The 18173-nt window shown below is 39.7% G+C and overlaps 1 protein-coding gene across 1 annotated transcript in view; it reads left to right on the plus strand.

The window, feature by feature from the left end:
- Positions 1-18173, plus strand: part of LOC124545615 (protein HIRA-like) — a 322322-nt gene that overhangs the window by 127567 nt on the left and 176582 nt on the right. The window contains 1 exon segment of the mRNA XM_047124563.1: positions 4507-4659. Coding sequence (XP_046980519.1) covers positions 4507-4659 — 153 coding nt within the window.

Consider the following 18173-nt stretch of genomic DNA (forward strand, 5'->3'; position numbering starts at 1 on the left):
TCCAATGTAAGATGTTTCTGAACATTACTTGTCTTTTCTCACCCAATTTGAAGATTAAAAAACCTGCAGACTACTAAATTCAACCTTTCATGGGCATTCACAGCCATGTGACCCATGCGTGACAACACTGCAGATAGAGCTGACAAGGCATTTAGCATAGAAGTAGAATTGAAAGTACGACAACTCAATTTTAACTTTAGGAGAAAAATTTCGGCACTGTTAGAAAACTTTACAGATTTTGTGTTCCAGTCACTATAGCGCAGAGAGATGGTGCTATAGGCTATAGTTACAGATGGCTGCAAACATAAACAGACTAGAATTTTGACCACCACAGAGGAAGGAGCAGTGCGCAGAAACAAACTCTGCCTCCATTTCGCTGAGCAGAAGAATACACAAGAACTGACACATTGTCACAGGGGATCACTGACCTCTTCTGGTTTTGTAAAGGTCATAATCAAAATCTGTGATGGACCAGGATTAGCCGCTTCAAAAGAAGAAAATGAGCAATGCACAACACAAAGCATTCAGGCACAGCTACTGCACAATGGCTTGATGAAGTTAGCAGATTACTGTTAAAGATGTAGTTAAGGCCCAACCTCTAGCGGTATTATATGCAAATACAACTCAAACCATCAGCCACCTAATTTCCCACGTTAAAACTGTCCCTGTTATACTATCTTTTAAGCTTTAGCTAACAAACAAACAGGCACGTTTCCTTCTTATAAAATGCTAGGTCTCATGGCTGAGTACTGTGTTGCATTATGTGCTGTGTAACTTAAACAGTCCATCCAACCACCTACATTGGCATGGCTCCAGATCATTGAGCACACTGATACATCGTTGGGTTTGTACACTTCATTTTCCATGTAGGTTCTTGTGGACATTATCATTCTTAACTGGGCTTTGCCAGATGATGTACAATGCCAGTAACTGCTTATGTTTTGATATTTGATGCAGAAAATAAAGCTATTTCAACCTGTCTCTGACAAATAACTTGTCTGGATACAATTCGCTATGGAACAGCATCTGTTAAGTAATTTTGCATATTGTCATTTTGAGGGAAATTTTTGCAGTCGTTAGTCATAGGATACTATTCTCTCTCTCTCTCTCTCTCTCTCTCTCTCTCTCTCTCTCTCTCTCTCTCTCTCTCTCTCTCTCTTTCTCTCTCTCTTCTTTTTTTTCCGAAGTACAAAATTTTAAATTTCTGAACACTTAAAGCAAGTTACCAGTCTCTGCTCTGCACCACTTTGAAAGATCTGACTGAATATTTATGCAGCTTCTTTCAGATAGTACTTCATTATAGCTAACTGCATCATCTGCAAGATCATTAATATATGATATGAGCAGCAAGGGTCCCTACACACTTCCATGGGTTACACTTGAAGTTACTTCTACATCTGATGTTGAATCTCCATCCAAGGTAACATGATAAGTCCCCCTACCAAAAGGTCCTCAATTCAGTAACAAATTTGACTTGATACCCCATATGATCATACTTTTGACAATAAGCATAGGTGTGATATGGAGTCGAATGTGTTTTGGAAATCAAGAAAGACATCATCTAGCTGTTCAAGATACTTCATTATGTTTGAACTCAAAATATGGTCTAAGATTCTACAACAAATAGATGTCAAGGATGTTGGATGGTAGTTTTGTGGATCACTTGTACTCCCTTTCTTGCAGATGGGTGTGACCTGTGCCTTTTTCCAAGAACTAGACTTGGTTTTTTTTTTTTGTTCAAGATATCTGTGATACATTATAGTTACAAGAGGATGTAACTCAGCCACAAAATTAGTATAGAATATGATAGGGATTCCATCAGGTCCTGGATCTTTGTTCAATTTTAATGATTTAAGCTGTTTCTCAAAGCCACTGACACTAATACTTATTCTGTTCATCTTTTCAGTGGTACGAGGATTAAATTGTGGCAGTTATCCAGGGTTTTCTTTTGTAAAGGAACATTTGAAAATTTAGTTAAGCATTTCAGCTTTTGCTTTGGTATCCTCAATTTCACTTCATGTCTCATTCACTAGGGTCTGGACACTAACTTTGGTGCAATAACAGCTTATACATATGACCAGAATTTCTTTGGGTTCTGTGAAAGATCACTTGACAGTAATCTGCTAAGGTAGTCATTGAAGGCATCACAGATTGCTCTCTTGACAGGCAAACTCGTTTCACTCATTATCTCTCTCCCTATAGCCCTACGATTTGTTTCACACCTATGATGCACTGATCTCTGTTTCGTTAGAAGTTCTTTTACAGTGACTGTATCCCATGGAGATTCCCTCCCACTATGAACTGTTCTATTGGGTACTTATCTGTCCAGTGCATGGTCAACTATTCTTTTAAACTTGAGCCAGATTTGCTCTTTACCTGTGCTGAAAGTTTAAAGTTCCCCATTGTGAGATGCCACTACTGATTTTTGATCTAGTCTACTGAGTATACTTTCCTAATCATTGTTGCCACAACTGTGTCATGGTCACTGATACTAGTTTTGATGTGGACATCCTCAAAGAGGTCAGCTCTATTTGTTGCCATTAAATTCAATATATTTCCATCATGAGTGGGGATCTTAACTATGTGTTCCAGGCAGTTTTCAGAGAAGGCATTTAGTAATGCTTCACAGAATGTCGTATAACACCAACAGCCAACAAAACTATAATTGTCCTAATTAATTGTTGGATGATTTAAGTCTTCCCTGATGATTATGCTATGATTGGGGAACTTATGTACAATTGAACTAAGATTTTCTATAAAGTTTTTGTTCATATCAGGAGATGAGTCTGGTGGGCAATAAAAGCATCCATTTATCATTTTATTCCCACCCCCTGATACTGGGTCTTGCCCAAACAATCTCACATGCCGCTTCGGTTTCTATCTTGCTGGATTTGAGTTTCTTGTATACTGGGGGACATTGCTGCAGATTGTGACAAAAGTCATTGAAACTCCATGCTCAAGGCTGACCTCCTGAACTATCTCTGCCAGTTGGTGGAATGACCCAAGAGTGGCCTCGGAGCCCAGATGAAAGGCATCTTTGTTCCAACTTGTGCCACAATCTGCAGTTGCTTGCACACTGTTCCCTCACTGGCTGCTTGATTAGCCTCTTCAACATGTTGAATGTGGCCTGCAGGCATACACACTGAGTGCACCTGGTGTCTTTTCGTGTCCCTTGCTGCAATTTTCCTACCATCATTTGCTGTACATATCAACTGCTGACGATTAATAGACCTCCTACCCTTTTGTGTTCACCTCATCTTGCCACCACACAAAACAGATTTTCCTAAAACATGTGAAGTAAGTCCCTCTGGATCAGTTTCAGTGAAAGACATCAGCTCGGACTGAGTCCTCCCTGGTCCTAGCCCATCCTGTAGAAGATGCCTAGATCTACCATTGACACGCCTCTCTCAGTAAAGTGAATGGTTAATGACAGATCCCATACTTTCTGCAGAGGAGATAGGATTCATGGGAGAGAATAGTACATGAGGTACCTCTGGTACAGATGTCACAGGTCACTCTCGGGAGCTCTCCACCAATTCTCAGCAACTGCCGATTGTTTGACTGTATTCAGGGTGATTTCCAGATGCTTATGAATGTCAACCATTTCATCCAACTATTTTGTTTGAGTGTGTGTGTGTGTGGGGGGGGGGGGGGGGGGGGCGTCATACTTTCATTAACAGTCTTTTTTGTGGTGATGAGGCAAATGCTTCTTGAAAGTCAAGAAATACCTCTGCTTGATTGCTTTTATCTGTGGCTTTCAAAATGTCATGGGAGAGAAGCTCAATCTGAGTTACAAGTGACTGAAGTTTTCAGAATTCGTGCTCATTGGCATGGAGGTCATTCTAGTTGAGAATCTGGTTGAAATTTGAGCACAGAATATGTTGTTCTTAAATGAGTCTATCCCACTTCCCAGCCTCTTGTTCTCTTCCATTTTGTGTTTCTCTTGTTAACATTGTGTCTACAGTAACCCAACCTGCTCTTCAATATTGCTGCCACTGGAATTGAAAATTTTCAATTAGAAATCCTGTTTTAATTTAATATTTATGTTGTGAGCACTTTACATTTTTCATAGCCAAACCTCTGCTTAATTTTGAAAGATAAATTTCTCGATTTGTTTCCTTAACTGGTGCAGACCAAATCAATAGCACCACAAGTAGATATGAGATTTGTGTCATTAAACATAAGTAAAACTGTCAAACAACCACGCAACTGTGATATGTGTGTATGGACATAAACAGTGCTTCATTTGATTTAAACCAAGCATGGTCTTGATTGCAGTTTTTGTTTTTTCTGCATTTTGATAACATTTTAGTGCAGCTGTAGCTGATAATATTTTGTAAGTACTCTTGTGAACAGTGTTAAGGGAGCCAGTGTGGCGCACCTGTTCATGACATTATTTGTAACGTCTTAAAATCCTGATACTAATATTGAACCTGTCATAATTGAAACAGACAATGCTTCATGAGTGCAAGTATGGCAAGTCACTATCAGCTGCCAGTGGTGCAGGTGCATGTGTGGTGGAGACACCAGAGTTGCTTGCTGTCCGGGAGAAGGCAGAAAAAGCTGCAGCAGAGAAAGCGGCAGCAGACGCTGGGCAGACTAACGGATCACTGGAACGGCCAGCTGCTTCTGTATCCCAGCCTTCAACACCTCTTAAGGGTCCCATCAATAAACAGATAGAGACTCATACTTCAGATGGAAAGAGAAGAATAACACCTATGTACATACCTCCTGCACCAGATGCTGGGTGAGCCTTGATTAATTTTTCTGTAATTTTAAATTGTATTTGTGTGTTGTATGTGTATTGTGTTCATTTTAAATTGAGTTTGATTGGGGGCCTGCACTAGTGCCTATTAACTTCACATCAGTCATGTTTTGTGTTGTAAATATAATGTAATTGTACAGATAAAAATCCTACTTACCAAGGAGCAGCAGGAGAAAACGTATATGAAGGTTAAAGAAATATGCAAGCTTTTGGAGCCAGTGGCTCTTTCTTCTGGCAGAAAGGTTGAGGGGAAAGGAAGAGTGATGAAGAAAAAGGATATGTGAGGTGTAGGAAGTGAGGAGAGTACAGAAAAGTCACTCAGAACCTTGGGTCATGGGAGACTTACCAGATGGGGTGAGAAGGGGTGGAGGTGGGGGGAGGGAATGTTTAATTTGGGCAGTGAATGTCACTGAGGAACTTTGGCATTTTGGTCATCAGTGCTCTTTCCAGTGTTATTTTCAGATATTGTGAACATCAAAGTTTGAGTGTGTCAGTTCCTTAGCAGTGGATAGTGCCTATTTTCTTGATATCAGTGTTCTGTGAGTCAGGCCAGCAATTTCAGTATGTACGAACAGCTGAGGGATACTGCTAATTTTATGGTACTCTCTAAGGAAAGCATTTTTACGCCATATCTCTGGTAGTCGTATATGGCTCAAGGAGGGCAGTGATGCAGTAGGAGCTGATTGTACTGTGCTGCTGATAGTGTGGATAATGTCATTTGGTGCCACACCAATCTTGTTCGTATGTGAGCAGATAATCATTGCAGGGGCACAGTATTTCACCTCCGAATAGATGAGCCCAACTTCTAATGTGCAAAGCATATTTACCTAGGAGCCCAAATAGATGCCACACAGTTTATTAATCATTTTAATTCTTGCCCTTCTTTTACCTGTGGTCTTTGTCAGGTGCTCCTTCTAAGCAAGCATTCTGTCCACGGTAGTTGTCACGGTTGAGACCTTCACCTTCAGAGTCAATGTTAAGCTCTCTTCTTGTGACCATTACAAAGGTGGAAGCATGATACTTCTGTCTTAGTTGTGTTAAGCTGCAGTCTCCACTTATGAAAGTAGTTGCTTGGCAGCTTTAAGTCAGAGATCAAAATGTCTTTGGAGGCCTCAAATGATTCATGTTGTGCAACTTTGGCTGAGTCATCTGTGTAAATGAACTTTCTGGATTGTGTGTTTAGCTTGTTTGAAATATAAATATTCAAGAAGATAAAGGCAAGTTTTGAACCTTTGGCAGTTCATCTCCATGTGGTGTACCCTGTGTAATGTCAAAGAGGTAACAATGCCTGGTATTCAGACAGTCGTCAATTGCTGACCTCCTGGCAAGTTTTAAAAAAACTATGGCTGCATCTTATTGATTTCTGAAGAAGACCTTTTGTTGCATTATATCTAGGGTTCTTTGTGTCAGTCTTCTTCAATGTTTGACTCCAGATGTTTAGAAATGGAATTTACTCCTCCGTGATAATGCTCCGTTTAACCTTCCCGATAATGCATTATACAGGGAAAGATCAATGAGCTAGTTGAATAAATAAAATGTGAAGAAAGAGAGATTAAATTTGCATAAGTGCCAAAATAAACTATGATTTATCAGTGCAAAGGGAGAGGGAGTGAATGAATAGAGAGAGAGAGCATGTGCATTTGTGTTTGTGGTCACATGCTAGCATGTATGTCTGTGGTGAAAGACTGGATTAATCATAAAACATAGAACTTAGTAAATGAGAAAGTGACAAGGGAGAATACAATGTTAGGAAGAGAGAGGATTGTAATATGAGGGGAAAACAATGAGAGGTGGTGTGTATTTGACAGGTGTTGGGCATCAACAGTAAATGTAATAAATAGTGGTTTGTTTGATTCAGATGACCATTCTCTGGACTGTAATGGTTTAATTTTCCTGTTCACTCTGATTTTGCCAGGGATGATTTTGTAGCTGTAATGCACAAGGTTTGAAACTGTACAATGATTTACTGTATCCATAAAATTATTCTCCAGTCACCATTAGTACAGTACCAGTGCTTATTTGAAGTTTCTTGATAAGAAGTATTTTATGTGTTTTTGGGAAATAACAGTTAGATGTTCAGTCAGTAAAGAAAGAAAGGGACATTGTTAAGTATATTAACAAAAGTGATCTTAATTGTTATTGCAATGTTAGTTTTAATGAACACATGCATAATGCAATCCCACATTATGTAGCTGGCATCCTGCAGGGAATATTTTAGGCCAACACTTAGTGCATAAAAGTCAAAGGTGTCTTGAAGGATAGTTCCTCGTCATACAGTTATGTTCACTGCTGGCATGCAACTGTTTACAGTATATAATATCATAATTTCTTATGATATTACGTCGACTATATTAATATAGCTGTTATTCATGGATGAAAATTTGGTTTGCTTTTAGTAATGTAAAGGTGATTGGTGGCTGAAACTGAGATGTCATTGCTTTCAGTTGTATTAAGAAGGATAATATGAACAGAATTTCTATTTTGTATGATATATGTCCTTGTGATGTTTTAGCATACCACACATTAATGTTGTCTGAAGCTGTGTGGACCTATTCAGGAAGGTTCACAGTATCTGTTTCTGTTGCTAAACCTTTGTATATAGATTTTTGTTGCCTGTATAAATGAAGTGTGGATGATATGTGGCTAATTTGGATAGAAGTTCATGGTGATGCTTGTAAAATTAGTATGATTGGCAATTGTACCATATATACATTAATTTGGTCTGTGTTTAAACACCCATTCTGCCTCATTCTGACTTACTAAATACATATGCCAGCTGTCATAGCTGAGGATGGGGTTTAACAGGTACTTAGTATCAAAATACTCCCTTCATACAGCAACCCCCACCACCTGCAACAAAATTATGGCTTCCACCACTCACCCAACCTATTTAATATCCTAGTCCCACCACTGTATTCCACTTCTTATCCCAAACCATCATCCATGTGTCACTACAATGTCAACAGCCAAAATACAAAACATATCATATACATCTTAACTATCAGTTTGTAACTATCTGTCCCACACATCTGTTCCAGCAAACTCCCTGACCTAAAACTCCACCCTTGGACATTTCTATCTCATTCACTTTTCCATTCACCCTTACCTTTGCCCAGCTCACCATTTTTCACTTCTGCACTCATCCCTCCCTCCCTCCCTCCCTCCCTCCCTCCCTCCCTCCCTCCCTCTTCTATTTTGGGCTTGTTTCACTGCTGTCACTAAAACCCATCTGTCTCCCCCCTCCGATATTTCAACACTGCTCTATACTGTCCTTTCATCTTCTCCCACACTTTTGCCTAGATGACTATCACTGGCTAGTGCCTGTACACACTCATTTTTCTGAGTAATTTCCATTATAATAATGACAAGCATGTTTGCTGTGTCACATTATGTAGCTGATGAATACAGATATTGTGAGATGTTTCTTACACAAATACTAACTGCTTCTGCTACCCTATCTTCCCTCATCTAATATTTACAAATTATGTGCCCTGTACATTATGGTGAATATTAGTTGTCCATCATCCTTTATTGTGTTTTAGCTGATTGTCTGCTGTTCCCAGTTACTTATTTACCTCAGCCTTATGTCAGATAGAAAAAGGAATTAAATTATTGTACAGCATAAAACAAACCTACTGTATTTATTTGTTTTTAAAAGTATAAATACAATACACAAACTATAAAATTAAGCCCTTTACAAATTTATTGTAAAATTAATTCAAGACAAAACTTGATTACCTAAAATATTTGTCACTCCCTTTCCATTTCTGCTCACACTCCTAAGAGGGAAATGTCTTTGAGCTTAGCAACTCTGAAAACTGTGAAATCAATATTAAAGTTGGTAATTTTTACACACTTCCAGCAACCCACTTCCCTGCCCCCTTGTAGTGGTGCTTGGGTAAGGGATCTTGTACCTAAAATATTTTCCCCAAGATGCTGAGTTATATATGTACAAAGTGTGGTAGAGATGTCTTCAGTGGTTTCTGAGTTTTGCCTACATGTTACCTGCTTCCCTCGTAACTTTTCATTCAGTTTTATGTTTTAATAGTTTTAACACCTACATAGAGAGTGCTGTAAAGGGTACATTCAAAGAGATACATTCAAAGGAGGTGGAGAGCAAGAAACAGCCACAAATTCAATGAATTCTGTGACTGATCAAAGCAAAGAAAACTGGCACAAAGAATGATTTCACACATTCCAGTAGAAAAGCTGGGACACTGATTCGGGAGCTGGGAGAAGACCTGTCCCATAACACAAATAATTGCCAGTCATTGAGTGAGAGTTTCCAAGGTTCCAGCAGATAAAACATGTGTTCAACAAGTAAACAGAGAACTTACTGAGGTCAAGAAATCTCTAGAATCTAGTGCAAAATTCTCATCTCAATTTATGACCACTGAACAGAAGACTGTCCTTACTGACATGAAATGTAGAAAAGCAGGTGCAGATGGGCTTTACTCAGGAATTCTGGTGCACAACAGTCCTGCCTTTTTAATGTAATTCTTCACAAAGGAACATTACCATCAAAATTTAAGAGCACTTAAGTTATTGTTATCAAAATTACAGGGAAAGAAGGAACTGCTTCAGAGCACATTTGTATTTAGCTGTGGTTACAAATTCCTGGAAAAAGTTATAATAGACAGAATACAAACCAAATTAATTATGTGGTACCAACTGAACAAGATAGATTACACCTTGTAGAAGCTGCTGTGAGCAAGTGCTCTCCTTGTCTACTCACACAGAAACTAGGTACCAGAAATTAAAGACCAGGATGGTTTTCATTCACATGTCAGCAGCTTATGACATGATGTGGCGTACTGGTATAATATTGAAATTTCTGATAACTATACCTTATAAGACTAAGTAACCTCTTAAGGAACATGTTCAAAAATTAGCAGTGTGAAGTACACCAAGTTAAAAAGAGGAGCAGACAATGTGTACTCTAATGATGGCTCACCTCAAGGCTCTGTTCTTGCTCTGGCCTTATTCAGTATGTAACAGCAGACCTGCCAGAACTCCAGTATGCAGGATGTGATGACAGACTAAGGTTTCTAAAACAAAAGTAAATCTTTTCCACCTCTCTAATCATTTAGCAGCAGCAAAGATCAACCCACAGTTTGGCCCTATGGCATTGCCAATCACAGTAATATGCCAACTTACCATGGCATCCCATTAGACAGAACTCTGACATAGCATAAACACCTTTCCAACACAGCTAAGAAAGTACAAAGATGAGTGAACTTGGCGAGGAAGTTGGTAGGTAGTATTTGGGAAGCAAACATGTCAGTTGTCCGTGGAGCATCTCTTGCATTGATATATAGGGTGCATTTTAAAAAATCATAACTATTATGTTATTTGTGCGTGAACAATGTACTGTTGGAATGAGCAAACTCTCGAGTTTTACATGGTTCCCACTAGGTAGCAGCAGTGTGCACCCACTTCAGTTCTACTAAAAATGGTGACAAGACAACAGAAAGCATTTTGTGTTCTACATTTTGCACAATGCAAGTAATAACTGTTCAGTGTGACTTTCGTACTAGGTATGGTGTGGATCCTCCTACAACACAGAGCATTAGACAATGGCATGAACAATTCTGAGAAACAGGTTGTTTGTGTAAAGGCAAATCCCTGCACCAACTCTGAGTGCCTGAAACAGACATCGAACACCTCTGCCATAATTTCACAAGGAGTCCACAAAAACCTGTTTGCTGTGCAGCTCGACAGCTCAACATGCTCCTGCTGTGCATCTGGCATGTGTTGCGTCAACATTTACACATGAAACCATGAAACAATACAAAATTGAGGTACTGCAAGTTCTTCGTGAAAGTGGCAAACAACAACATGTGATGTTCTGTAATTTCGTTCTGGGCAAGATGGAGGATGACAGTTTTCTTCCACGTTTAGTGTTTAGTGATGGAGCAACATTCCATTTAAATGGAAAGGTGAACCATTGTAATGTGAAAATATGGGGTACGGAACAACCACATGAGGCTGTACAACATGAGAGGGCTTTCCAAAATTTAATGTGTTTCATGCAGTTTCATGAGAAAAGGCGTATGGTCCATTTTTCGTTGCCAAGAACACTGTTACAGGAAGCACATATCTTGATATTCCTTAGAACTTTCTTTTCCCACAGTTGGAGACTGATTCGAACGACTTCATTTACCAACAGGATGGGAAACTGCCACACTGTCATCAGGAAGTGGGGGAGTTTTTAAATCAAAGGATTACTGAACAATGGATCGTTGCACTGGAGGAAATGATTCAGACATACATTACTGGCCCCCAAGGTCACGAGATCTGACTGTATGTAATGATTTCTTGTGGGGGCTTATAAAAAACTCTATTTATGTGCCTCCATTACCAACAACAATGAATGAATGGAGACATCGCATAACAGCAGCTGGGGAAGCTGTAACTCAAACATGCTTGTTGCAGTGTGGGAACAATTTGAATACCACATTTCCATATGCCGTGCATCTCAAGGGGGGCCATATTGAACACCTACACCTATGAAAAGGTATTGGGGGGACTTTTGAGTCTCCTGTTCATCAAAAATAGAAAAACCATTGTATACATTTATTAGTTCAGAAATATAGATGTGCCAAATCAGATGATTCTTTTTTTTTTTTATAAACCCTGTACTCTGCAGTAAAATATTGCACATGAGTGTGGTTCTGCAGCGCACATGTGAAAAAAAGATGATGATTACTTGAATAATTCTATGAAAACCGTTAGTGACTCAGTGCTGGCTACGAATACTATCGAACATCTGTGTTGTCTGCTTTTGTTGAAAGGTGGCTCTGTACAATCTTTGCAAGCAAGTCTAAAAATGAATCAGTCCCCCTTCACAAAGTTTTACTCTTGCCGCATAGGAAATGCCTCAAATCCAGAAGACCAGCATATGAAATAGAAATCCAAATGCTCTCCACTGGGTTGAACTGTGATGCTAAATGGAAATGTAAGTGGTAAGCCGTGAAAACCAGGAGCCATGAGCTTATTGGCAACTCAACTTTTAAAGTTCCCGTCTTTCATCATCCTGGAAAGGTGTTGTGTAAAGCTTAATACATTTCGAACTGGAGAAGGTATGTGCAAATACACCATGCACAAATGGTGTGTTTGCACTGATAGGATGTGTGTCTTTGGTGATGTACAGACAATAAACCACATTGTAAATACGTGCCCTAATAGATGTTTCCCTAGTGGTATTGAGTCTGCATGAAGTATCTGAAAAGGTGCTTCACTGGGCTTAGTCTTCCAACATTTATTTGTAGTCTGGACTACTGAATGTTTATATACCCTAAATAGTTGTGCATGTGTATTTTTTGGTGCACCAAGCTACATAAATTTAAGTATTAACTGTGTTTTTTGTACTTGTCACTTCTTTTTCCACATGTTGTTACTTTTAGGAAGCTTTAATTTTCGAGTACTAGTAATAGTGTTCCATAGATTTTGTGTTTGTTTTGAATAGAGTCCAGAGACAGTTAGTGCTTATTTTCATTGTTTCCAACAAGAAGTGTCTAGTAACCACAGTTTAGTCAGCTATCAGCCGCCTTTAGTGAATTAGCAGTCTAGTTAAAAGTTGATTACTTAACTCTCTACAGTAAATTCTTGATATCTTAGGATGGATAGGATGTGTGATTGCTGTGTACGGATGCAGGAGGAGCTGACCACTGTTTGCGAACAGCTGAACATGCTGATGGCCACGGTTAGCTGTCTTCAGGCTGCTGCCTCAGAGTGTAGCGGCAATGGGGAATCTGGTGCGTCACATGGCACACACCAGGTGTTACATGCTTCACCCATGGTCCCTGCTTTCGAGACATCTTCATGGGTACTGGACCCGGTTGGGCCACCCTCTCCCCAAGGAGAGTGGCAGGTTCAACGGCGTTCGCGTTGCTTGACGCGGAGGGTCACATGTGGCAGCTCCTTCAGCAAGGTCTGAACAGGCGCATGGGGGAGGGGTTTATTAGTGATTGGGAGCTCCAATATTAGGTGGGTGATGGAGCCCCTAAGGGAAATAGCAGAAAGGTCGGGGAAGAAGGCCAGTGTTCACTCTGTCTGCTTGCCGGTGGGGGTCTCATCCGAGATGTGGAGGAGGCCCTGCCAGCGGTAATAGAGAGCAGTTGGTGCACCTGACTGCAAATTGTTGCTCATGTCGACAGCAATGAGTTCTGCTGTCTGGGTTCAGAGTTCATCCTGAGTTCATACAGGCGGTTGGCAGAGTTGGTGAAGGTGGAAAGTCTCCCTCATGGGGTGGAATCTGAACTAATTATTTGTAGTGTTGTTCCCAGAACTGATCGCGGTCCTCCACTTTGGAGCCGATTGGAAGGCTTAAACCAGAGGCTGAGACGATTCCCCCGAGATCTGGGGTGCAAATTTCTTGACCTCCACTATCGGGTGGGGAAATGTAGGGTCCCCCTGAATAGGTCAGGCATGCACTACACACAGGGAATGACAATATTAATGTGGTAATAGTAAACTGCAGGAGGGTCTATAGAAAGATCCCAGAACTGCTCTCATTAATAAATGGTTACAATGCCCACATAGTACTAGGGACGGAAAGTTGGCTGAAACCAGATGTAAACAGCAATGAAATTTTAAACTCAGATTGGAATGGATATCACAGAGACAAGCTGGACAGTGAAGGGGGAGGCGTGTTTATAGTGATAAAAAGTGCAATAGTAGCAAAGGAAATTGACAGGGATCCAAAATGTGAAATAATTTGGGTGAAGATAACGGTTAAAGCAGACTCAAACATGGTAATTGGATGTCTTTATAGGCCCCCTGGCTCAGCAGCTGTTGTGGCAGAACACCTGAAGGAAAATTTGAAAAGTATTTAGAGTAGATTTCCCGACCATGTTATAGTTCTGGGTGGAGATTTTAATTTACCAGATATAGACTGGGAGACTCAAACATTTATAACAGGTGGCAGGGACAAAGAATCTAGTGAAATTTTTTTAAGTGCATTATCTGAAAACTACCTTGAGCAGTTAATCAGAGAATCGACTCGCAATAACATGTTAGACCTTCTGGTGACAAACAGACCTGAACTATTTGAAACAGTTAATGCAGAACAGGGAATCAGTGATCACAAAGCAGTTACAGCATCAGTTATTTCAGCCATAAATAGAAATATTAAAAAAGGTAGCTAAATTTTTCTGTGTGGTGAAAGTGACAAAAAACAGATTTCAGAGTACTTGATGGCTCCACAAAAGTATTATCTCATGTACAGATAGTGTTGAGGATCAGTGGACAAAGTTCAAAACCATCGTACAATATGCATTAGATGAGTATGTGCCAAGCAAGACTATAAGAGATGGAAAAGAGCCACAGTGGTACAACAAATGAGTTAGAAAACTGCTGCGGAAGCAAAGGGAACTTCACAGTAAACATAAACATAGCCAAAGCCTTGCATACGAACAAAAATTACGTGAAGCAAAATGTAGTGTGAGGAGGGCTATGTGAGAGGTGTTCAACGAATTCGAAAGCAAAGTTCTATGTTCTGACTTGGCAGAAAATCCTAAGAAATTTTGGTCTTATGTCAAAGCGGTAAGTGGATCAAAACAAAATGTCCAGACACTCTGTGACCAAAATGGTACTGAAGCAGAGGATGACAGACTAAAGGCTGAAATACTAAGTGTCTTTCTCCAAAGCTGTTTCACAGAGGAATACTGCACTCTAGTTCATTCTCCAGATTGTCGCACAGATGACAAAATGGTAGATATCGAAATAGATGACAGAGGGATAGAAAAATGATTAAGATCGCTCAAAAGAGGAAGGGCCACGGGACCTGATGGGATATCAGTTTGATTTTACACAGAGTACGTGAAGGAACTTGCCCCCCTTTTTGCAGTGGTGTATCATAGGTCTCTAGAAGAGTGTAGCGTTCCAAAGGATTGGAAAAGGGCACAGGTCATCCCCGTTTTCAAGAAGGGACGTCGAACAGACTTGTAGAACTATAGACCTATATTTCTTACATCGATCGGTTGTAGAATTTTGGAACACATATTATGTTCAAGTATAATGACTTTTCTGGAGACTGGAAATCTACTCTGTGGGAATCAGCAAGGGTTTCAAAAAGATGATTGTGTGAAACCCAGCTCGCGCTATTTTTCCACGAGACTCATAGTGCCATAGACATGCGCTCCCAGGAAGATGCTGTGTTTCTTGACTTCCGCAAGGCGTTTGATACAGTTTCCCACAGTCATTTAATGAACAAAGTAAGAGCATATGGACTATCAGACCAATTGTGTGATTGGATTGAAGGGTTCCTAGTTAACAGAATGAAGCATGTCATTCTCAATGGAGAACGCTTAAAGTAGTAAAGGAGTTTTGCTATTTGGAGAGGTAGAGAGGATATAAAATGTAGACTGGCAATGGCAAGGAAAGCATTTCTGAAGAAGAGAAATTTGTTAACATTCAGTATAGATTTAAGTGTTAGGAAGTCGTTTCTGAAAGTATTTGTATTGAGTGTAGCCATGTATGGAAGTGAAACATGGTCGATAAATAGTTTGGACGAAGAGAATAGAAGCTTTCAAAATGTGGTGCTACAGAAGAATGTTGAAGATTAAGTGGGTAGACCACATAACTAATGAGGAGGTATTGAATAGGATTGGGGAGAAGAGAAGTTTGTGGCACAACTTGACTTGAAGAAGGGATCGGTTGGTAGGATATGTCCTGAGGCATCAAGGGATCACAAATTTAGCATTGGAGGGCAGCGTGGAGGGTAAAAATCGTAGAGGGAGACCAAGAGATGAATACACTAAACAGATTCAGAAGGATGTAGGTTGCAGTATGTACTGGGGGATGAGGGAGCTTGCGCAGGATAGAGTAGCATGGAGAGCTGCATCAAACCAATCTCAGGACTGAAGACCACAACAACAACAAATGTAGACTTCAACTTTCTATGTCTATGGTAAATTTTACCAAACTTTGAAGTGTCTCCTGTACCTGAATCAAATGATTTTGTTCATGTATGTTATGAGACACAATATATTTTCTTCTGTCATTGATTAAATTCAATCTCTCTTGTGTTACCCAAGGGTTTCTACTATTGTTCCTCTTTTTACTTACTTCATCCTCTGCTGCATTCACTCTTTCATCTCTCAAAGCTACCCATTCTTCTTCTACAGTACTCATTTCGCCTGTTCTTGTCAGTCATTCTCTAATGCTCCCTCTGAAACATTCTAGTTTGCTGTTTCTTCAGTTTTAATCTGCAATTCATAATCAATAAATTGTAGTAAGAGTCCACATCTGCACCTGAAATGTCTTACTACTTAAAATCTGTTTCTGAAATCTCTGTCTTACCATAATATAATCAATCTGGGACCTTCCAGTATCTCCAGGTCTCTTCCACATATAGAACCTTCTTTTACGATTCTTAAACCAAGTGTTAGCAGTGATTAAATTATGCTCTGCGGAATCTTCTACCAGGTGGCTTCCTCTTTCATTTCTTTCTCTCAGTCCATATTCACCTACTACTTTTCCTTCTCTTCCTTTTCCTACTATCGAATTCCAGTCCCCCATCACTATTAAATTTTCATCTCCATTAACTATCTGAATAATTTCTTTTATCTCACCATACATTTCGTCTATGCCGTCCTCATCTGCAGAGCTAGTTGGCATATTAATCTTGTACTACTGTAGAGGGTGTGTGCTTTGTATCTATCTTGGCTACAATAATACGTTCAGTATGCTGGTCATCGTAGCTTATCCATATTCCTATTTTTTTATTCATTATTTTAGCTACTCCTGCATAACCCATATTTGATTTTGTATTTATAACCCTGTATTCACCTGACCAAAAGTCTTGTTCCTCCTGCCACTGAACTTGACTAATTCCCACTATATCTAGCTTTAACCTATCCATTTCCCTTTTTAAATTTTCTAACCTACTTACCCAATAAAGGAATCTGACATTCCATGCTCTGATCCATAGAACACCAGTTTTGTTTCACCTGATAATGACGTCCTAAATAGTCACCGCCTGGGGATCCGTATGGGGGACTATTTAACCTCTGGAATTTTTTACACAAGAGGATGTCATCATAATGTAACCATACAGTAGAGCTGCGTGACCTTGGAAAAATAACGCTGTAGTTTCCTCTTGCTTTCAGCCATTTTGAATAATGTTACAAGGCCAGATCAGTCAATCATTCAGACTCTTGCCCCTGCAACTACTAAAAATGCTGCTGCCCCTCTTCAGGAACCACATGTTTGTCTGGCCTCTCAACAGATATCCCTCCATTGTGGTTGCACCTACGGTGTGGCTATCCATATCACTAAGGCATGCAAGCCTCCCCACCAAGGGCAAGGTCCATGGTTCATGTTAACTTATATCTATAAAATTTTCAAAATAACTGTACCTTGGAAGTGATTCATAGTGGAACTATAGCCATAAAATGACATCCTGTTAAGTGATGGTGCTTGGATATGCCCAACAATGCAGCACAGCTAATTATCATAATAATTTTAAGGTGCTATGGTAGTTATGCATACAAGTAACTGATTTAACAGTCATGAAACATCAGAGAAAATGTGAATGGAACGTAAACACTCTTGGATGAGAATTTAAAATTTACCTAGCTATGACCGTTCACTTGAAACCATTATCTTCAGCTAAGTTGATTATTAACTGCACTCCTTAGCATAACAGGTATTTGCTGTGGCAAGATAGTTTAAATGCACACACATGCACATGCTTGTCACCGATCGGCTGTCATTTTGTGGCTGTGGCACCATAATGGTACATTTCTGACCTTCGATTATTTGAGAAATTTTGTAGAATTTGAAGTCCCCCTGCTCAGAAATGACTATCAGGTTGTTTTTCTCCCCCTCTGTCCATGTATATGTTCACTATTGGACAGACACAACAAAAAGACTGCTAAACAAGTGAGCTTTCACCTCAGCCAAAAAGCCTTCTCTTGAATTATACAAAAATCACACACACATATTCATGCAACTGCACACAACCACTGTCCACTGTCTCTGGCTGCTAAGGCAAAACTGTATGAAGAGTTGTATGTGCGTGAATGTGCGTGTGCTGTGTGTAGCTTACTTGTTTAGCAGTCTTTTGTTGCGCCTCAACATTTCTAATTTATGGTAACATGAAATCTATCATTTTTATACTATTGTCGTTATTCCATCCTGGATTTTCCATTGTTTTAGATATTCACTCTGTATCTTGTAGCCGCAACCCTATTTGATAAGTGTGTTGTAATTCTTATGTGGGACTCTTGTTAGTCACCTTTTACAGTATTTGGTTTTTCCTATATCATATACATGATAACTTTTCTTCAGAAAGCATTGTAACATTGCAGGTGCAACAAATGTTTTTGGAAGTGTTGAGAAAGTAAATGTCAAGAGTTGGCGTTGCTGCATGACTTTGCGTGGACATAATGGTGATGTCCTG

Source organism: Schistocerca americana, chromosome 8 (genome assembly GCF_021461395.2).
Source record: "Schistocerca americana isolate TAMUIC-IGC-003095 chromosome 8, iqSchAmer2.1, whole genome shotgun sequence".
NCBI classification, from domain to species: Eukaryota; Metazoa; Arthropoda; class Insecta; order Orthoptera; family Acrididae; genus Schistocerca; species Schistocerca americana.